The following is a 24,077-nucleotide window of genomic DNA, read 5'->3' on the forward strand; positions in this document are numbered from 1 at the left end:
TCCCAATTCTACCTTACAAATCTGGCTAGACCAGAGGATGTACACTAGTACAGATAGGAACTGGAAACACAGGGAATCAAGGACAGATGATCCCTTCAGGACCAGTGGTGAGAGTAGCGATACCTGGAGGGTGGAGGGAAGGTGGGGTAGAAACGGGGAACCGTTTACAAGGATCTACATATAACCTCCTCCCTTGGGGGTGGACAACAGAAAAGTGGGTGAAGGGAGACTTTGGACAGTGTAAGATATGACAAAATAATAATAATTTATGAATTATGAAGGGTTCATGAGGGAGGGGGTAGTGGAGATGGAGGGGGAAATGAGAAGCTGATATTAAGGGCTCAAGTAGAAAGCAAATGTTTTGAGAATGATGATGACAACAAATGTACAAATGTGCTTGACATAATAGATATATGTATGGATTGTGATAAGAAGTGTATGAGCCCCCAGTAAAATGATTTTAAAATATCTTTAAGTTGAATAAACCATCTGGATATTAATATGCTTATTTCTCTTATTGTACTCACCTTTTGATAATGCTCTAAATTTTAAAATAGCATATCATAAATTCTATGTAATAATATCTATGTCTACCATTTCAAGGGCTAGCATATGAACAAGAACCAATAGTACTGAAGGAAGAAGTTCAAGCTGCACTGGAAGCATTAGCTTTAAAACAAGGCTCCAGGAATTAATGAAATACTCATTGAAATGCTTCCACAAGTTGATAAAGCACTGGAAGCACTCACTCATCTATTCCAGTACATTTAGAAAACAGCTACTTGGCGAACTGACTGGATGACATCTGTATTTGTGTCCATTCCAAAAAAAGATGACCCAACAGAATGCTCAAACTTAAGAACAATGTCATTGATATCACATAAAAATAAATATTCCTCAACATCATCCAACAGTAGTTGCAGCAGTACATTAACAGAAATAGCCCATAGGGTCATGCTGGATTGAGAGGACTTGGAAGAAGGGACATCACTGCGAATATCAGAGGGTCCTCAGCTCAGAGCAGAGAATAGCAGAAGGATATCTACTTCTCTTTTATTGACTGTACAGAGGCATGCGAGTGTGTGGACCATCATAAACTATGGATAACCTTGAGAAGAATGGGAATTCCAGAACCCTTCATTGCGCTCATGCGTCACAACAGAACAGAACACGGTATGGTCCTGAGCCATCTGAACAACTGCTCCTATGCCTCAGCCCATTGCTGCAGCCCCGGGGTCAACCCGTCTCCTATGGGCCTCCCTCCTCTTGTTGCCCCTTCACTTTATCAAACTTTATCACACATGATGTCCTTCTCCAGGCACTGGTCTCTCCTGATAACATGTCCAAAGTAGGTTAGATGACGTGTTGCCATTCTTGCCTCTAAGGAGCACTCGGGCTGTTCTTCTTCCAAGAAAGACTTGTGTGTCCTTTCAGCCATTAACAATACTTTCCATATCCTTCTCTAGACCCACAATTCAAATGCATTGATTCGTCTTCGGTCTTCCTTATTCAAAGTCCAACGTGCACATGCATTCGAAGCAATTGAGAACGCCATGGCTTGGATCAGGTATTTCTTCGTCTCAAAGTAACACCTTTGTTTTCAATACTTTAAAGAGTTCTGTGCAACAGATCTACCTAAGGTAACTAATCTTTTGATCTCTTGACTGCTGCTTCCATTAGCATCGATCGTAGATCCAAGCAAAACAAAATCCTTGACAACTTCAATCTTCTCTCTGTGTATCATGTTGGTACTATGAGTAGACCCAGCTTGGCATAACAACAAAAACTGATCATATTTTAGAACAAAAAGTAAATATCTATATTGGACAACTCGTGTATTCACTATTCATTCTTCTAAAATCATATCTACTTAATCACTATGTTCCGCTGTTAGGTGCTATCCAGTGAGTTCTGACTCATCGCTACCTTACGTTTAATAGAGGGAAACACTGTTAAGTCCTGCGCCATCCTCACAATCGTTCTTATGTTTGCACCCATTGATGCAGTCACAGTGTCAATCCATCTTGTCAACAGTCTTAATGCCTTGATGACAGACATTTTGTTAGGCCACAGAGTGACTGAAACCTAGACGATGGCATAACAAAATCTTACATTCCAGTAGAGAGAGAAAGACATGCAAATAACTTAGTATAACAGAATGGTTCCAGTGCTCTGATACAGGAGAAGCCATAAAGATGGGGGCCAATTTTATCTAGGAAACATAAAGATCATAAAGCCGTCTGCTCTTCCAGCATCCCTTATCCCTTCCGCAGGGGCAGTGAATTATTTAGGGTTGATAATGTTAGCTGAAATCTTTGAAACTCCCACCAAATGACCTTTTCCTGCATTAGGCCGGTTAAAAAGTCCGGAAAGACCCTGGCAGGATTCACCTGTGAGAAACTGTGTACGGGATTCATTGGGTTGTTACACAGCTGGATATAAAAAGAGGCCTCTGAGAATCAGGAGGTGTGGATTTCACTACCAGCCAGAACCAGGAAGGGAGTTTGTCTGCTGGACCACTAATCCTTGAGCAGGGAATCCTCTTGGTGCCGAAGACAGACAGCTTTGACATCTGAGGAGTGGCAGAGCAAAAGCAAAGCCAGGAGCCAGAGCAGAGGAGTGGACTTTGCCCCGCTTAACTTGGGGAGCTGGACTTGAGGCTCCACAGAGGTGGACCCGAGTGCTTCAGGCCTGAGGCTTCCTGGTATGGAGTGCCTCTGGGCACTGAATTTGGAAAGCTGAGTTGGCTGACCCACAGATCTTGAGCTGAATATCTTTGGGTTGAAGCTTGCAAGAGTGACCTGCCCTTTGGACATTTATAACATGCCATGACTGACTAGCTGTATCCTGAGTATTTCTCACTTGCACGGTGATCCATTCACTCCCTTAGTAAGTCCTATAATCATGAGCGTTGTCGGTGCATTCTGTGTGGCCACCGCGCTGAATTATAGAACCAAATAACCAAGAAGTAAAGAGTGCTATGGGAGATAGAAAAAGAAGAGAGTGCTGCATTTGAGAAAGAACACAACTTCTTTAATGGGAACATGTAACTTTTTGGGGGGAAACAATCTCTCCTTTATTTTATGAAGTCTTTGAGTCTATCACAGTATGTGCCCCTGACCTGGCCAGAGTGTTGGTTATTATACAGCATGACTAATCCAACTCTATCTTCCAAAAACTCAAATCCTGACTGTGATAACAACGCATTTGATAGTTAATCCTTATTAAGCACCCTTATTACTAAATACTGCCCCGTGCTTATGCACGTTTGTTTATTTAGTCCTCGGTAACAGCTTATAATGTCGGTGCTATTTATCCGATAGCTGTGGTGGTGGAGGGGGTGATGCGTTGGGCTGCCAACTTTGAAGGTAGCAGTTCAAAACCACCAGCTGCTCCTCAGAACCAAGACGGGGCATTCTACTCCCAGAAACAGTTACCATTTGGAAACCCCCAGGAGCAGTCCTACCTTGCCCTACAGAGTCCCTATCAGTGAATATTTATCAGATACTTTAAATATGAGGCACTGAGAAGTTAAGTAACTTGCTCCCCATAATACATAGTGGAGTCATAACTTAAACCTCATGAATCTGGCTCCCCATTTCTAATAATTTCTGTTTAGCTCCCTCTCTAAACACACACACACACACACACACACACACACACACACACACACGTGTTAAAGTTGAATAATTCTGCTAGTGATAGTGATACTCTGTAGTCCAGGTGTCCATGCCACCCCAATACTTGAAATCCATTAGATCCTTAGGTCCTCCTAGAACTAGGTTCACTTTTCTTCAATTGTGTTACCCTGATATTTACAATACATTTCTTTTTGCTTAGGATTCTTACCAGAGTTGAGTTCATACAGTAGGTCTCAGAAAAGCATGAGGAACTTGGAATTGGTTTGTAGCTGCTATTAAAACAAAATGATTGAATTGAATAGTAGCATTGTGCAGTGTATGCAGGAGTTATCTGTGGATACTAGCACTGAGGGAAATAAAACTGGGACTTATTTCCTGACTGGTACAGAGGGAATCTGGAAGACTAGTATTCCATGGTTGGAAGACCGCCACTCTGGTGGTCTTCCTGCAGTAGTCTATCATTTCCACAGCTTCTCCCTTAAAGCTGTGATGCCTTAAAGTAAGCAAATGGTTGATTCATTCTCCCTGTAGAAGCAGACATTCCTATTTGGCCTTATTTCTTCCCGCTGTGGCAGCCAGCCCCTCTCATACCTTCCTCCAATAGAAAATGGGCATAGGGGGACTTTATCCCCAGCGCCTGGATTCAAAATGTTTACCTAAGCCTGAGATTTTGGCTATATTAATTGGATCACTAAGTTTTGCCTTGACAGCTTTTAATGTATAGAAAATAACCATGTCGCCCAGGTGGCTCTTTTGAATTTTATATATAAAACAAAAGGGAGAATTGTGGGATTATAAAGAGATTTTCCCCAGCTTTGTCTCCCCCAAAGACATGCCAAACATTGAGGGCTTTTTGCTAACATATGGGGGGAGTCAGATGCTTACAGACATCCTCCCTGAAGACAGTAAGACAGTCAGTCACCAGACTATGGTAGGGCCTGCTCCCTGCTGTTAAGGACAATGGGTTACTCCTCCCTGAAGACTTGCAGTCATTGATTTGGTTTCTGTAGGTGGAGTTCACACCCTAGTGATAATGGTCTCTCCCTAGTGATAATGGTCTCTATCAGTTGAGCCCGGGAACAGGTCAAACCAGCTCAGTGACATGCAAGTTGAGCTGCCATCCTGAATCTAAGATCCACCCATCTTGCCACATGTATACCCCCAATCCCTCCTCTTCCTATTGTGTGTATACGCCTAGATCACCCCCCTCCCATTACTATATTACCTATAGCACAACCCCTTCCTGTGATATATGTCTTCACCTGTAATTAGGGGGCTTGCATGTCCCCAGAGAATATGAAAGCCTTGGTTAGCATTAAATATCTCTCTCTCCATGTGGACCACCAAGTGAGGCCGAGGTGAGCATTGCTACCATGAAATGTGTCTGACTCATTATTTCTATCTCTCTTCTATCTCTCATGCTCTTTATGACTTTACTAAAATTTTTACTTATTATCGCTGTACAATTCTGCCTACTGGACCCATGATGATATGTTATGGCAGGTACCCTGACAGTTATACAGGAGTTAAAAACAAAACCTGTTTTGTGGAATCAAACTTGTATTCCCTCAGAGCCCACTTTAAGGAAAGGCACACATGGGATTATTAATGTATAATTAGATATGGATTATTTTTAGACCTAGGGTTAATAAAAGAACACAAAATAACTTTGAAAAGATGATAAATACTACATCTCACAGTGCAGAAAAATACATTTCATTAACTAACAATTTATTTTCATAAGGATAATTATTAAATAAATAAAGACAATCCTATCTTTTTTTAATCAAAAATTTTAAATACTATATTATATAGAGTCACCGAGTTTTAACTGAAGTTCACTAGTGCCTCTCTGGGGTGCTTGGGGAACTGTGTAACCCAGAACGCTGGGACGATGGTCATATGTTCCTCCACATTCTGAGATGCCCTGAGTTTACTGAGAACACAGCTGCATTTGTTCAGATAAGATCAGTCCCAAGAAATTGTTTGTGCTCAGAGCAATTTTATCACGATACTACTGGTGCACTTTGCATGCTATGTACCCTTGCCTCATTATATTATATATAAAGCTGAACTTTGGAAATAAAATTTGCCTTTTGATCATCAGTCCATTGGCTACTCTTTTAATTCAGGTCGTCACTCACTGCAGCTCCATGCCGCTGGACCATAACACTATATAATGTTTCCTTGAGATTTACATTATATTGGTCAAATAAGTAAGTTTGATATTTATAAAAATTCTGTTGTCAAATTTGAAGTAATCTATCAAATTTCTTTTAAATATGAGTTGTAGGATATGGAAGAATTTCCCACAGAAAAGCTGTGATACAAGAAATCCAAATAATAATATGATTTATATTTAGTATTGGCACTTGCCCTTTCCTTCCCTTCTGCCTCCTGACTGGACTTCAGAGAGTGGTGAAGCAGCAAAGGGGGATGCTACCTTCCCTACCCCTAATAGTCTCCTACTCCAGCACCATTAGTTCAGGCCAACTCTACCAACTAAGCTAGATGCTCCTGTAACTATTCTTCTGTCATTAAAGTATCAGTGAGGACAGAATAAAGTATTCAAAGGCTAAGCTAGAGTGGATAACCTGGGCCAGCCTGGATATACTGTGGTCTGAATCAGAATGGCTTTAGATCCCCTTCACAGCAAGAGGAATTCCCAGCCAATGAGCTTCATAGACAGACTCAACCTACTCATTCAAATTTTTAGGGCTGCTATGTGTATGTGACAAAATGTTCCCTCTATTTGTGCAATGGGCTTTGAAGATATTAGTCTGAGAACAGGATGCTCCTTTAAATTAGGTAAAACTCACTTACTCTGTAATAACAAGAAACCAAACACACTCCCATGGTGTCGGTTCTGACCTCACAGGACAGGACAGAACTGCCCCTGTGGATTTCTGAGACTGTCACTGTTTACAGGACTAGAAAGTCTCATCTTTCTTTCTCAGAGTGGCTGGTGAGTTTGAATTGCTGACCTTGTGATGGGCAGACCAATAGATAGCTCACTGTGCCACCAGGGCTCCTACTGCCCTACTGAGATATCCTGGACTCAGTGCGTTCACATAGGCAGCAAGAGATGATCTTATAAGTCTGCTATATTTCCTAGTGCAAACCTCGATGTAATGCTAACCCACACTTTGTGACACTGAAATGGCAGAAGTCACTGAGGAAAGTATAGGGAAAGAAATAAAAAGCATAGAAAATAAAACATGAGGCATATGTACTCTATCACGAGCACCGCGTCTAACCACAGTTTGAAGATGTCACTCAATGAGGTAGAACAGATTGGTGAGAAAGATAGAAATACTTGTCTCTGCTCATCTGATAATGAGCAGACAATAGAGAATGAAGGAAAACAACGACTCAAAGAAGAAACGAGGCCATAGAACGAATAGCCACATGAACCAGGATCTCATCTATCCAAAGACCAGTGAATGAGATGGTAGCCAGCTAGCGAGACAGACTGTGCTGACCAGGGACACACTAGATCTTCATTGGAATGGGAGAAAAATGTAAAACAACACTCAACTTCCTGAAAAGGGCCAAACGTATTGGATCAAGACAGACAAGGAAATGCCAAGACTATCATCCTAAAATACCCTTTGAACTTGGGACTGAAGACACTCTCGGAGGTTAACTTTCATCCAAATATCAGATTGGCTCATAAAATAAACAATATCAACTACGCTGCCTTAAATAATCGACTATATCAGACCAAACTGTTAACACTCACTACAAAGCAAAAATGAGAATGAAAGGAGGGGTGGGGGAGCAAGAGGCCAACAAGTAGTCCTTGAACTAACTACAGGCTTTTCTTTGTTGTTGTTGTTGTCATTATTTTTGTTGTTGTTATTTTGTTTTGTTTTGTTTTCTTGCTTTGTTTTGCTCTGTCTTGGTTATGTGCATGTTATTATCTCCACAGGTCTGTCTAAATAAGGTAGGCTGGATGAACAATCTAGAGGAGAAAACAATGGGACCCTCGGTTCCTGGGGGACATGGGAGAGGGGGAGGTGGAAGGAAAGAAAGTGGTGTTAACAAACCCAGCGACAAAGGAACAACAAGTGATCCAAATTGGTGGTGAGGAGGGTGTAGGAGGCCTGGTAGGGTGTGATCAAGGGTAATGTAACCTAGAGGAATTACTGAAACCCAAATAAAGGCTGGGCATGTTAGTGGGACAAGAGGAAAGTAAAAGGAAATAGAGATTAGAGCTAGGAGGCAAAGGGCATTTATAGAGGTGTAAACAAATGCATGTACATATTTAAATATATTTATATATGAGGATGGGGAAATAGATCTATGTGCATATATTTATAGGTTTAGTATTAAGGTAGCAGATGGACATTGGGCCTCCACTCAAGTACTCCCTCAATTCAAGAATACTTTGTTCTATTAAATTGGCATTCTATGATGCTCACCTTTCTGACATGATTGCTGAAGACAAATGGGTGCATAAGCAAATGTGGTGAAGAAAGCTGATGGTGCCCAGCTATCAAAAGATATAGCATATGGGATCTTAAAGGCTTGAAGATAAACAAGCAGCCATCTAGCTCAGAAGCAACAAAGCCCACATGGAAGAAGCACACCAGCCTGTGTGATCATGGGGTATTAAAGGGATCAGGTATCAGGCATCAAAGAACAAAAATCATATCAAGGTGAATGAGAGGGAGTGCAGAGTGGGGACCCATCTGTAGGCAATTGGACATCCCCTGGCAGAAGGGTCGCTGGGAGGAGATGAGCCAGTCAGGGGGCAATGTAGCAACAATGAAACATACAACTTTCCTCTAGTTCTTTAATGCTTCCTCTCCCCCGCCGCCCCCCCTCATGATCCCAATTCTACCTTACAAATCCAGCTAGACCAGAGGATGTACACTTGTACAGATAGGAACTGGAAACACAGGGAATCCAGGACAGATGATCCCTTCAGGACCAGTGCCGAGAGTGGCGATACCTGAAGTGTGGAGGGAGGGTGGGGTGCAAAGGGGGAACCGATTACAAGAATCTACATATAACCTCCTCCCTGTGGGATGGACAACAGAAAAGTGGGTGAAGGGAGGCGTCAGATAGTGTAAGATATGACAAAATAATAATTTATAAAGTATCAAGGGTTCATGAGGGAGGGGGAAGTGAGGAGGGAGGGGGAAAAATGAGGAGCTGATACCAAGGGCTTAAGTGGAGAGCTTAAGTCTTGAGAATGATGAGGACAATGAATGTACAAATGTGCTTTACACAATTGATGTACGTATAGATTGTGATAAGAGTTGTATGAGCCCCCAATAAAATGATTTAAAAAGAAGAAGAAAAGAGAACAATCGTGTTTAAAAAATGAGAATGTTGACACGTTGTGAAAAACAGATCTGTCACGAGACAATTAGTATAAAAATTGTTAAAAGGGAATTTAATTTGCTGTGTACATTTTTACCTAAAACATAACAAATACATAACAAATAGCATTAAGTTTTATATTTTAAAATAAAGGATATAGGTTGGTGAGGAAAATTTTGGTTTTTTTAATGTGACTTTTCTCTCTAAAATAGGAAAATAATGAGAAGAGCTATTAACTGTGACTGAAATAAATTCAATCATTTTAGTGCTTGCAAAATACACATAGTGGCACTAACTTCCAGAAGTGGGAAGGACACGGTCGTCATAACACAGAGCCAGCTATCTCTTAGAATAGCCTGTTCCACAGAAAAATATATATTGATTAATCATGGAGTCTTTAGTTCTTATTAGGTTTATATAAGAAAACAACAGTACTAATTGAAAAGTAAAATCTGTCTAATTATTGAATTCCTAGACTGAGTCAGTTAACAGACCCTAGAGCCATAGAAAGAAGCAAATAATGAATGCAATTCTTTACTGTAAAGCTGCCTTCATCAGAGAGATCTGAATGGTTTACTATGCATTACTACACCCCTCACAGTGATAGATGTTTTCACCCCTGTTCATCTTATCTTATAACTACTGAGGCTTTGAAAGCACAGTTTAATTTTTTATAATTTTCTGAGTATATCATTTACATGGAACTTCTCAGCAATTGTAAGATTTTTAAAATTCTTTGATCAATGGCATAAGTTCTTCTATAATTGTTAGATGCACCTAAGATTGAGACAATCTCTACCACCACAAAATGTCAGAGATTGATGATTTCAACGGGCTGACCTTTGCAACAAAGACAATGTCTACAGCTTCAAGCCTACATAAAAAGCCAGTCAGACCTACTGAACCTCAGGAAAATTATAATGAAATAACTTTCAGAGTTGCAGTCATGAATGTAGGCTTTTTGCTAAAGTGTGTCAGTAAAGATGTCCACAACTGGCATAAAAGTAAATATATTTACTTAGAATGTATTTATTTATTTAGAAGTAAATATATTAATCTTTCTACTAGGGGTTCAGTATGCACAAGTCTCTTCCAATCAGAACACGTTTAAACATGTACTACAATAAGTGGATGACTTCAGGTAAGTTCTCTCAGAATTATATTTGTTGTAGTCTCTTTGAATTGCCTTCCAAACGAAGGTCTTATCAAAGCGGTGGCTTCTTTTTTTTTTTTTTTTTAATAATTTTAGTGGGTGCTCATACAGCTCCTATACATACATCCATTGTGTCAAGCATATTTGTACATATGTTATTGTGATCTTTTTCAAAATGTTTTCTTTCTACTTGAGCCCTTGGTATCAGCTCATTCTGCACCTCCACCCCCCCCACCCCCGTCCCCCATTCTCTCTCATTCATGAACCCTTCATAGTTTATAAATTTTTATTTTCATGTCTTACACCGACCACAGTCTCCCTTCACCCACTTTTCTGTTATCCGCCCCCTTGGGAGGGGGCTATATGTCGATCACTGTGATCAGTTCCCACTTTCTCTCCCTACCTTACCCTTACCCTCCTGGCATCACTACTCTCATTATTGGTCCTGAGGGGTTTATCTATCCTGGATTCACTGTGTTGCAGGCTCTTATCTGTAGCAGCATACATATTCTGGTATAGTATGATTTCTAAGGTAGCATTAGGGTCATGATAGTGGGATGGAGGAAACATCAAAGAACTAGAAGAAAGTTGTATGTTTCATCGGAGCTATACTGCACCCTGACTGTCTCGTCTCTTCCTTGTGACTCTTCTGTAAAGGGATGTCCAGTTGCCTCCAGATGGGATTTGGGTCTCCACTCCGCCCTCCTCCTCATTCACATTGATATGATTTTTTTGTTCTGGGTTTTTGATGCCTGATAACTGATCCCATTGACACCTCATGATCACACAGGCTGGTGTGCTTCTTCCATGTGGGCTTTGTTGCTTCTCAGCTAGATGGCTGCTTGTTTATCTTCAAGCCTTTAAGACCCCAGGCACTGTATCTTTTGATATGGCAGTGACTTCTAAGGGGATCTGCTGGGCCAGTCAAATTCAAGGCAAATAGGTCAGCTCAGAAGGTTATGGCTGCTGTGTGGAGGTGCTCTGCAGGGGTAATTTTGATAGACTTTTTGGAAACCCACAAGGGTTTGTTATGAAGACTTTGGTTTTTTTCTCCCCATTACAACATGTACCTGCTCATTCTTCCAGGGTAGCAATACCTATCCTATGAGAATTTCATACCTAGAAAACTTTATCTAATATTTGCCCTTTCTCACTTTTTTCTCCCCAAGCTCAAAAAACATTTCAAATTAACATGCTGTAAATCCTTCAAGCATGCGAAGCCTGCTGTTTAATATGGTATAAACTGAAGGGTGCAGAACTCTTCAAGAAGAGGTCAGAAAGATGAAGACGCTCCCTTCAGAGTCTGTAGGATCTGTCGAGATAGAAAATAGGCCAAGAAAAAACAGCTTAAGGGATAGACCCAGAAACAACAACCATATGTTAATATTGTTTTTGTAAATGGTTTCTACGATTTTGTAAGGAGCCTTGGTGGTGCTGTGCATGAAGCGTTGGACTGCTAACCACAAGGTCAGGGGTTCAAACCCACCACCTGCTTCACAACAGAAGGAAGGGGCTGTCTGTCCCTGGGAAGATTGACAGTCTTTAAAACTCTAAAAAAGTTGCTATGACTTGGAACTGCCGATGGCAGTGGGTTTAAGATTTTGGTTTATGATTTTTTTTTATGATATTTCTTTAAAAGATCATTTATTGGGGGCTTTACTACTGTTATATCAATGTTCAGAAAATGATGATGGCAACCTCTGTATAAATGTGCTCAATACAATTGATGTATTGGTTTATGATTTTGTAATGATATTTTTTAACTGGTTATTTTTTATATCTACTAGTTTGGAAAAAGAAATTTCCTTCATTCTGACGGATATGAAACTCTGGAAACCATTCATATACACCTCATAGGAACAACAAAATGCTTTTATAGCACTAGCTCTGTTTCATAATCTGTAGAAACCACAACCATTCCTGCCTCCCACAGGGCATCACCAGCACTGTGACAGGTTGATATTTTGCTGACTTGATAGTGAAAGCAGGAGTGGGATGCAAGTTATATATGCCTTTATCAGCTACCTGCAGCCCAGAAAGTGGAAGCTAAATCCCATGAAAGCCCAGAAGGGCGCATCTCCTAACTCAGTGGAGTGTCTAATTTCCATAATAAGGAGCCAGGAGGGAACTGTGCCTCCTTAGTAAAGAACACTATGCAAATACCCCTGGTTTATCATTATTATCTTATGGAAATGGAGTCTCAGGAGCTAGCAGGTGACCATGAAACTTGTACCGTTTATCATGGACCTACCACCAGGTCATCCACTTGACTATAGTTTTTTGTTACACCTAGCAGCAATCTATCAGTAACCAGAAGTACCATCTTTAGGAAGCGCTCAGTGCAACCTGACAACCCAGGTTAAGTTCCACAAACACATCGCTCAGCCCCTCTTATGCTCATTTGTTTATAACCTGATATGTTTCTGCTACCGAGTCTCCTACAACCAGTTAGCGTTTGAAAAGCCCACTGCCATCAAATCAATTCAGCCTCCTAGCGACTCTGTGGACAGAGGGAAACTGTCCCTGTTGACTAGGGGTTTCAAAAATAACCAAAGTCCTTTACATATTTAAAGTGATAAACCAGTATTTACTGCTTTGGCATTGCAAGTCCTGGTGGTATAGTGGTTACATGTTAAGCTGTACACTGCATAGCCAGCAGTTCGAAACCACCATCAGCTCCAAGGGAGAAAAACTGGGCTTTCGACTCCAGTGAGCAGTTACAATCTTGGAACCCACAGATGGAAGACTAAGTCAGCATTGCCTTGATGGCAGTGAATTTGGTTTGGTTTGGTCTATAAGCTATGTGAGAAATCCACTAAGTATAACATTTCATTGTCTCTGATCCAGAAGCTGAAAGATTTGCCCAGATGAGCAGGAACTTAGAAAAAGGAAAACTAGGAAAATTACAAGGAATTTGATTTTACCCTGAGAAATAATTTTCATAAATATATTTAAAACTCGAAAATACTTATCTATTTTTTAATCTCAAATTTGGCTTTAACATTAACTTTTCTCATTTTGTTCCTTTTTCTTTAGTCTTATCCAGCAAGATTGCAATACAAAATAATTTATATCTACATGATTTTATATCTATTCCTTCAATCACATAATGATCCAACCTTTGATGGTTTAATCCCTGCATTTACATTTGCCTTTCCAAACCATAAATTCTTTTAGGGGTTTTAGAATCACTTTAGTTGTGTTCCCATGTCATTGAAGACTTCTGGTTAATCACGCCTGAGGTTCTTTAAGATTTTCGTGAAGCACCTTTAATGTTTCTAGAGAGAAGAGAAAATATATGAATCTGCACAGTCATCTGTTTGTCAGAAAAAGCTGTGGATGCAAATCTCTGGATTTCTCTGAAAGTAATTTTTCTCTTCGTTCACTCTTTGTTCTTTAAATGGAAAAATGCTCTTGATTTTTTAGGGAAGAATATGGTAATATGTATGTCTTATTTCCAGATAGCACAATATCCTGAAGGATGGTTACCTTGCAGCTCAGGAAACTGGGTTTTCTTGATGTGAAAATGGACTATAAGCGTTCTTTCCCCCAAACAAGGGCTCAATTCTAAATGAAGTCAGCGAATGTTCACTTCATTCCTTGGCGCGTAATGTAGCACTCTACTAGTTAACAGAACTTTTCTTCTTCGTTTGCTCTTTTTTCTTAGTTCATGTGTTTCAGATCTGATTGAACCACCTACGACTCTTTGAAGTCAAAGGAAGTTCAGAACCCACAGACACTCTAATGGCTGAGGCAGAGATTCTCAAAATAAATGAGACGAATGAAAATGTTGAACCTTTTAAATATCTTGCCCTACAGCTATATGTAAATAAATCAACAAGTGTGTGACTGGAGATAAAAAATATAAAACTAGAAGAGATTCTCACAGTTGACCTTGTGTGCACTAAGGAGTGGAAAAAGCTCATACATCACCATGACAATGACCCTGTCTGATACGGTCGAGCCAGCTTTGAATCAGATAACTAAGAGATCAAAGGCATAAAGCCTAACCTTGAACTTACCACTTGTTTGGTTTTTGTCATCCTGACAGTAGAATATTGGAAAAATGGGTTTTGTTTTGATTTTTACCTTTAAAGATTCTGCTCCAGGAATGTTAACACTCATGGTTTTAACAAATTTATCATATCCTCATGGTACATGATAACTAATTAAAATCATTCTATACATTATACTACTGCATGCTGACCACAAATGCATCTATCCAACTACTGCTTAATTCTGTGAAATTTTTTCATTACTTCCAGAGTAAGAAAATAGCTCAATATGCAACGTCTATATATATAGGCATATATATATAATCTTAGCCAACAGAGAGGCTCCTTTCTATTGATATTGATACCTGGAAAGAAAATAAGCCATCTTATGTTATTTATGTGCATAGTATCTTACCAAACCAGAACAGAGTGTGCATAGATTTATAGCTAAAATGTCAAGCACACATACTTCTCCACATTTATTAGCATTTACTTTCACATATTAAGATTATTTAAATGATCATGAAGACATACTTCACACATACTAGACATAACTTTCTGTTTAAAATAGTTACCTGGCTATAAAATCCTCAGGTTAACTATGTATCAGGCAAACTTAAAATACTGCTACAAGAATGAAGAGATGAAATGTAAACTTATCATTATAAAGGGTTTCCCATGTTTAAAATCTTACCCTAGCCCAATTTGAAAACCTCCCATTCTAAATGAGGTTTTGCTGAATCCATTCTTGTTTAAATTTAGATTTAATAATAACAAAATGCTTTACGTTTAATAGCCTCTCTTGTTTTCTAGACTAAAGATCAAGGCTTGAAACCTGGAGTCCTGACACAAGTATACTTATACACTTATGCACAATAATAGCTAGGCCGGTATTAACCATTTGGTTTCTCAAATGGGGGAATTTTTCTCATAAATTAAAGAATAGACTAGCCTTCCTTGTATTTTCCATGTAGTGAGGCACATGTTATTTTGATTTAAGCTGTGTATTATTTGAATTCAGTTGTGAAATATATAAACACTGCCAAGGACACAGGAGCCAAGCCAGTCAAGGGAATTAGTGATCACACTAGCATATGGCAACTTCTAATTCAGATAAATTCGATTTTTTTAGCATTAAAGCAGACGTCATAATGAGTATTTTTAACCTATTCAATTAGGTTTAACTTACTCAATAACATGGGGAGTTTTTACATTAAAATTTTTTATCAAATAATGAATGAGTTTGAGCTCTTTCTTCAATTAAACAAAATGGCTTGATGTCAAGAATCTATTTCAAGTTTAATAAAACTGCTGAAATTCTACTTATTTTGAAATAATTTTCTTTTGCTTTGTGGTTTTATAATAAAAATGATATAGTAATGAAATGAATGGTTCAAAGGACAATGAATGCTGAAATCCTGACTCATTGCTGTTCACATTTTTGTTCATAATTGCAGAGATCTGGAGCAAACAGATACACATTTGCCAATAGCAGTCACCATGGTCAATATGAATTCACAACGTGTTTCTTTTCTAGTTTATCTTAAATTCTCTCAGTGCCTCTTTTGTGGTGGCAAGGGGGATAATATTTTGCATAAAACTCTATGGATGATATACATACAAAATTACTAATACTATCATATAGACAAGGAAACAAAAGCTCAGACATTTTCAATTAGTAAATCATGAGAGCAGAACGCTAGCAGAAAACATCATAGTCAGAGCTATAGACTAATGCTTTGGACTGCCTTGTTCTTTACAAAGAAAGGAAGCCTGGTGGTGCAGTGCTTGAACACTTGGCTGCTAACCAAGAGGTTGGTGAGTCAAACTCAGTAGCCATCCTACGAGAGAAAGATGGAGTAGGCTGCTTCTCTTTAAAAAAAAAAAAAAAAGCAACAGTCTTGAAAATTCTATGGGGCAATTCTACTTTCCTATAAGGTTACTGTGGGTTGGAGTTAAGTCAATGGATATGGGTTTCGTTCTGGATCTGTATGTTACAATCTCATAATCTATTCGTAGATGTTAGATCTGTTTTAAAGCAAATATTTTTGAACCAAACCAAACAGAAAACTGTCTACTAGCATCAGGAGAGTTGTTTATTCTTTATTGCTATGAAGAATCCCAATGGTCTTAACACTGAGGCACAAAGTTCTCTTTCGTAGGTACCAAGCAATACAGTTTTCAGGACCTGTACCGTCATGTCTGAGCATGACGGTATGTTCGGTTAATTTGTTTTTAGTAACCTTTATATACATTGTGCCCTCCTGTTAGGCATTAAGTTTTTTCATTAAAGATAAATTAGAAGCCTGTCCACTACAATGGAAACCACGGCTGTGCGGTTTGGTGGGCTAACACTAAGCCTGGTACAAAGCATTCCGAAGTCTACCTGTCTGTGCTACCTTTCATCAACTGAAACGAGAAGACACCAGGCTTGATATCCACCTCAAATCCTTGCTCGTCCATTTTTTAATGGGGCAATAGTGTGTAATTTACTTGAAAACTATAACTGTATGAAAAAAAAATGGCAGTAGGGATTCCTATACTGTGCTAAACATTAGAACTGACTGGAGAGCTATGGAAAAGCTCAAATGCCCAAGTTGTGCTCCATGATTGACGAAGTCCAAGTGTTTGTGCATGGAAACAAATCATAACTATTGTTCCAAGATGCTCAGAAATATGGGAAAAGTTATAGGAAAGTTCGGGAGACACTGCCTTTATATCATTAAAGAGCTGTTCTAAGATGGAAAAAGAGTAGGAGGGAAGGGCTCTGCATATTTCATAATACTTTAGAGAGCGATATAAAACATTGCCCTAAAACTAAGCACCAAACTACTGCCTGAGAGTCAATTCTGACTCATAGTGACCCTACTTTCTGAGATGATAAACCTTTATGGGTTGAAAGAGCCTCCTCATTCTCTGGCAAGAGAGCTGATGGGTGTGAGCTTACAGCTAGCAGTCCAATGCCTAGCCCACAGCACCCCCAGGTTTCCCTAAAGAGAAGTATAAACGCCAAAAGCCCGCTTCCATTGGCTCAGTTCTACGAAGAGTCCAATGAAAGACAAAAGCAAAACAAACGAAAACCAAAGCATTCTTCTAGGGAGGTGTTCTTAATACAAACAGAAATTATACATTATCATTTTAATTTTTCTTCCAGCATTACTGAACCATTTAATGCCTTTTAAAAAGTTGTCTTCAACATTATTTCAATGATGTACTGTTCCCTCTTCTAAGAATTAAGATTCAAATGCCTATTTTATAAATGTCAAAACTATACTTTTATTTTTGCTCGAAACAATTATTTATTATGTATTTCTCAAGAATAATTATGCTTACTTACAACTTTTAAAACTAACTTGTAGCCAAGAAAATATATTAAAATTCATATGTAGAAAATAAATTTGAGCAGTCAGAAATAAAATGCTGTATTCTCGTTTTTCCATTTAGTATTAATGCTTATTTTTTTTAAAAGGAAAAAACAGAATTATGCACTAAATATTTTAGCCCAATAATCTGCCATATTATATATATATATATATATATATATTTAAATACAGAATTGTTGAGGTAATTATTCTTGATGAGGTTTTGTTCATTACCTAAAAATTCAAGTTCTTTCTCTGCCAAATTTTTAATCAATACATCAGATTCAGCCAATTTACACACAGGGCTTTTGTTATTTGAATACCATCAGTTTCCACAATCTTTTGTTTAATTAGACTTACTAAAACAATGTAAAATTTATGTAATAAGAATACCAATGGCAGGTTACCTAATTTACAGAGTAACCCTCTGTGGCTGTATTATTATACGACAGACCTTGATGCATCTATTCTCAGTCAAATCCACAAATTCACCTTGATGTAGCTGTCTCCTAACAATGACTTTGCTTTGGGGTCATCTACCTTTGTGGGCTTGTTAACTTCCAAGCTCTCCTTGAATTTCTCCTGCATGGTTTCTGCAAGCTGACAGAGCAAGGCACCATTATCCAACTTTTCCATAAACGTTTCTGCCGTAATCTCCTTCCCTGCAAAAACAAAAAAGAACCAATAGAAACTTTTAAAAGTTCTCCAACACAAAAGTTACTCCAAAACAACAACAACAACAACAACCCAATTCACTGCATTGAGTCCTTGCTGACTCACGGTGACTGCCTGTGGGTTTCTGAGCGGGTCAATGTTTGTGGGAGGAAAAAACCCAGTCTCTCTCCTGTGGAGCTGCTGTTGGTTATGAACTACCAACCATGTGTATCACAGCCCAACGTGTAACCACTACACCACCAGGGCTCCTGCAACACAAAAGTTAAGGTCACTAAATAACATATTTGAGAACTTTTTTGGGGTGGGCGGGTCACTAAAATGTAAATGCCAGATGAGTTAAGAATCTAGTGCTAGAACTAAGGAATATGCTTTCTTTGAAACTTTATACTTACTGTTGTTAGCAAGAATACTTTTTCAACAATCAGCATTTATATAATATCATTCTATCAGCCTAGAAGTTTCATTTCATTTAAAGGCGGCCAAATTATATCCTGTACCAGAGTCCTACGATGATTGCGCAATCCGTGGAATGAAAGTCAAAGCCGTCAATGAAAGAATTCAACTCAGACCTACCAAATGTAGGGGTTCTGAAGCTGCAAACCTTTGTTGGAGCGGGGAGTCTCACTTTTGTCTCTTGGAGTTGCTGGTAGGTTTGAACCAGCACCTTGGCAGTTAGCAGTCCAATACTTATTCCACAGTGCCAAGATCCTGAGGGGCCCTTTCAATTACTTGGACCAACAAAAACCCAAACCAAAGTCACTGCCATCAAGTTGATGCTGACTTACAGTGGCTCTGTAGGAAGGGGTAGAACTTGACTTGTGAGTTTCCAAGACAGTAACTTTATGATCGAACACCCAGTCTTTCTCCTCAGGACCTACTGGGGTTCCCAACTGCTGACCTTGCAGCCCAATGCGCAACCACTCGCCACCAGGATTTCTTTGACCAGCCAAGAAGGGCATACAGTGGAACTGGTGTAATGAAGGCCCGTTCCTCTCCCTACAAGGGTCCTTGAGCTATGTGGAATTCTCAGGTTCAGATCTCTGTTCTTTTGGTCACAAAACTATCCTCAAAGCTTCAACCACAACTCTCAGGACTCTGATTCACAATGACCAGTCCCTGACTTGTAACTGCTTCCCAGATACAGGCAGTTTTCTTTCTTTCTAAAACGCCCTTTCCCATGAGTGTTCCCTCTTTTCCTTCTTTTAGTCCCTTTACCCTCCCGTCGCTCTCTTTCCCTCCCTTCTAACAGCTTTATTGACATATCATCCGCATGCCACACAATTCACCCGTTAAAGTGTATCACTCAGGGAGATTTAGGATGTTCACAGCTCTGCTGCCATCACCGCAGCTGACTTTATAGCATTCTCATCCCATCAAAAAGAAGAACCCCATAGCTTCTAACTGCCATTTTATTCCCCACCCCTTCTAGCCTGGGAAAAATGTCATTCTTTTTCTTTTAATAGCAGGGATTAATACATCTATCGAACCATTCCCCCGTTCAATCATGTCCAGCAGAATTGTACATTTGCTACCACAATCAGTTTCCAAACATTCTTTTTCTATATGGACCTCTTGACGTCAGCACGCCTTCATCCTGCCACCCCTTCTCTATGCCCCTCCCCCTAAAACCCTTACTCCACTTGCTGATGCTATCAATTAATCAGCCCCAGTTTGCATACCTCCAAAACAAAACAAAAATTCTAATATCCTCCAAAGCTCTCTTTTCTTATAATTGTTGAAGTCATAGAACGTTTAATTTCTTCCTTTTATTTTCTGTGGACTTAAGTTTTATAGATTCAGGAATCATTCTGTTTCTGCGCCATAGTGGCCACTGCCTGGTAGCTAAGCATTTAGCAGCAAGAACACTGGGAATTGCTCTCCCACACCCCTGTCTCTTCCCAAAGTGTACCCTGATTACTGCTAAAATTAATATTCCTAATCACTCTCCTCAGGAGTCTTGATGGCACTGTGGGCTAAACATTGGACTGCGAACTACAAATCCATGGTTCAAATCCACCAACGGCTGCAAAAGAGACGATCTAACGCTGTCTGCTCTGCTCTCATCACGTTGCAGTCTCAGGAACCAAAAGGAACAGTTTCATGCTGTCCTATCGGTCTGGGGTTACTATGATGGCTTCACGGCAGTGGGTTTTTGGTTTTAAACGCGACCCTCTTTGGGTCAGCATCCACCCAGGAGCCTTTAACATCAAGTTCTTAACATTTCTCTACCTAAAAAAATTAATCTATCCACTATAACCCACTAAAGCTCCCCGTTTGCATCTAAGCTACTTTCCAAAATATCTTCCTCACATGACACTGCTACTGCTCTGTGCTCTGCCTTCCTGGAGCAGCTTCGAACTGTTTCTACTGCCCTGCTTCGGTTTCTGTCATGTCTCTCACACGATGCGCTCCCAGCAATTCTGTGCCTGACCAAACTCTGCCTTTTGAGTTTTAAAATCGAAGTTTCAAACAACAACTCTCCCCATCGACAACGGTCTCTTTTCTGTACAACTGGACTCATGCTATCCCTCGTTTTGGCCATTAGCAAACATTTTCTTCTCTCACTGGTCACATGTTTTGCATAAAGTCTTTTTTCCTGAGTATACTGTGAAGAAGTGGACATGGATCTTTTTTCTATAATATTCTTGTACAGTGGCAAGCATCATATGCCCCGTAGTAAATGTGTCTAATGGATATTGAATTAGAATATATTTTCTGAAAGACTTTAAGTCAAAAGCATAAAAAGAAAACACACAGATGAATGAACACAAAAACAAAACAAAGAGCAAGAAAGAAGTCTGTTCAAGTTTCGTCTTCTGAGCCTCTGGGTCAATGACCTTTCATCTTTAGAAAATTGCAGGCGACTCAATTCCAAGTCGATTTAAAATGTATCATACTGGACCAACAATTTCCTTAATGATAAACAATAAACTCCAAAGAACTATAAATTATTAAAATTAAACAGCTTGCATTAAAAATTCATTAGCAGTTTACCAGAATGTATGCTTTTTAATTTTTACTTCTCATACTTTAAGAATTTAATTTATCCTGTTTTTATGGTGAATACTTGAAGAAACAATTTTACATCGAACATCTGTATCTAATGAAAAATATATTAGGTGTCAACTTTCAATACTATATATTTTATAGCTTAAAAGGTGGGATTTTTTTTTTTTTGCTAATGCAGACACTGTTACATATTTTATAACTGAAATGTACTGTTTCAAGTGAAGAAATTGCCAGACAGAATGTTTTAAATCCTTCATATGTAATGTATTTTCCATCCAACGATTAAGAATAATAAAGCATATCAGCATTTTAAATATAGTGTGTGATTATAAGAAACCAGTTATAACCATTATACGTGATGATATACTCTTTCACTCTTTATTGCATTGATATGTCAATAATTCTTCAAAAGACAAAAAATAGAATATACAACTATTCAAATCTAATTATCAGACAAACCCTTAAGAATGAACTGTGAAGAAATAATTACAATTTCTCAAGAACAAGCTATACAAAGCTAAATAACTCTAATAAAAGAATTCAGATTATGGCGACAAAGGACCATGTCTTCTCCGGTCCCATCCTTTCCAGGCTAAGGACTCCAAATAACTGCCATCAAGTCACTGCTGACTCCCAGCCACCCACTGTGGGTTTCTGAGACTGTAACAAGCCCAGTCTTTCTTCCACAGAGCTGAGGTGGCTTCAAACTGCTGACCATGTGGGTCATAGCCCAAGTCATAATCCCTATGCTATCAGGGCTCTTTAGATAGTATATAATTAAACCATCTTGATATATCAACCTCCTCAAAATAACTTACTGCCATGATTCAAATCCAACTCAGATAGACTCTATGAAACAGAGTAGAACAGGTCCTCTGGGTTTCTGAGAGTCTTTCCTAGAGCAGAAAACCTCATCTTCTCCCAGCTGCTACTTCACCAGAGCGTCTCATCAACCCACAGGGTGTTGAAAGAATACCGGCAGGAAGACTTGTTCTAGTCCATAAGTAAGGGCTTTGCTTCCTGGGTTTAGAATTGCAGGCTTCGGTCTTTACCCCGTCACCTTACTTATCCCTGACAGCCTGCCAGTGGAAAAAGATCAGTGACTTTGATGACATATTATCGGTAGTCACTTCTCCTTCAAATATTGGGCACTACAATACAGCATCTCCATGAGTCACCTTCAACTTAACTGCAACTAACAACAAGGACATGAAATAAAGACCAGCCTGGAATGTTGTCATGTAGCCCACATCAACATGCATGACTGTATTCACTAGCGCAGGGGTTGGCAAGCCTTTGAGATGGAAGAGCCAATCCTGCCCCTCACAAGAGTGGAAAAATTATTTGAGCAACATAAATATGTTTTCACAAACAAATGAAATCACCAATATCAGAAGAATATTCTTTAAAGTTTCTCCAGTGTTCCTTCAGAGCCCCATATCCACGTACTGAAAAACCAGTCATGGGTGATAAGCCACAGTCTGCTGACCCTGCTCTAGAGTGTTTTTCCCGGACGTGTTTGTTTGTCACGATTTCAAAAAAATCATTAAGGATTCATCTGCAAAGTATTGGACACTAGAGCCTTTTGAACAAAATGATTCATTTCGCCCTCTATCTTGTTGGGATAAAATTTCTCCTCCCAGTAAATTACCATAATTGAAGTTAGGTCCCTAAAATATGGCCATATCTACCATAATATTTGAAATATGAGCTCTGGCATTGTTAGGCGCTGTTCTGTGTACATTACATACACTTAATTTCACAAACACGTGAATGGGGTGACAATGGAAGTGTATAAAGCTAATAATTTGTCTAACACATAGAGTTAACACCTAGAGAGATTTGGTTTATTAACTCTGGAAATCTAGGTTCAGAGTCTACATTATGAACCACTGTGGTTCAGTATTTCAGTAAAGTTTAATGAATGCTTGAGTGACAATTGTTCCATAAAAATGTCTTCTCTCTTTTACACTTGCCTTTTTCTTTGTATAAACTCCCAAGAAAGGTTTTCAGGCAAAGAGCAAAGAGCTCCTGGGGGCTGAAAAATTAATAGCTGTACACTTTCTAGACTGTGGAATGACTCAGAATGCCACATGGCATGTTCTAGAACTTCACTTGACTCACTGAATAAGAAAGCTTGGGTGCTTGTATCACTACAGGTGAACCAAATTCTACCAAATTGTGCTCCTATCTCCACTGCACCCCTCAATTTCAATGTTCCTTCATAATTGGAGAACTGGAAACAACGCATTTGCTATCTTAGCCCAGAGTGTTAGGTAACTTGAAATAGAAGTTTGAAGTTTGTTAAGTAGGAGATGATTCATGAGAGCTATAAATCCCAGGTCAGCACCTACTTCACAGTGCTTCACCTGCATCCACGCTGCATTTATATTAAGAAAAGACAAAACTGTTTCTGTTGACAGTCTTGGTATTATATTAGGTGCTAACTGTTCTGAAAGATGTCAGCTTGTGAACATGAACGAGATTCCTTGAATGTTGGACCTCGCACGAGATGCTACTGTTCCCAAGGGATATTTATTGAGCATGGCAAGAGGATAAGAGCGCTGTAGGATAAGTGTCCATTCAAAGGACTTCAATAAGAAACAAAATGTCACTGCAGCAATTCCAAATGGGTTGCTTTCTTTCATGCTTAATGTTTTATGTTTAATGTTTTCATGCTTAACATTTTGATGTTGAAAGTTTGTTATTTTTAGAAAGTATTGAAACATTGGATGTATTATGTATGAACAATTGACATTTTCTTTCATTTCCATGTAGGATGGTCAGAAAAACAAAAATCACCGTGATGTCAGCTGCCATAATACAATGTATTAACCTCATAAAAATAAAAATTAATTTAGCATAATTTGATTTGTAATGCATGTCATGATGTACTCAAAGTCCACTTGAT

At 39.1% G+C, this 24,077-nt stretch overlaps 1 protein-coding gene across 2 annotated transcripts in view; it reads right to left on the reverse strand.

The window, feature by feature from the left end:
• GAS2 (growth arrest specific 2) overlaps positions 1–24,077 on the reverse strand; it is a 139,458-nt gene that overhangs the window by 109,583 nt on the left and 5,798 nt on the right. For both annotated transcript variants that reach the window (XM_045291146.1, XM_004711636.2), the window contains exon 3: positions 18,023–18,144. In XM_045291146.1, the coding sequence (XP_045147081.1) occupies positions 18,023–18,144 (122 nt within the window). The remainder of the gene's footprint in view (positions 1–18,022; positions 18,145–24,077) is intronic.

This window comes from Echinops telfairi, unplaced genomic scaffold (assembly GCF_000313985.2).
Source record: "Echinops telfairi isolate 266 unplaced genomic scaffold, ASM31398v2 ScPeMD7_60;HRSCAF=208, whole genome shotgun sequence".
Lineage (NCBI taxonomy): Eukaryota > Metazoa > Chordata > Mammalia > Afrosoricida > Tenrecidae > Echinops > Echinops telfairi.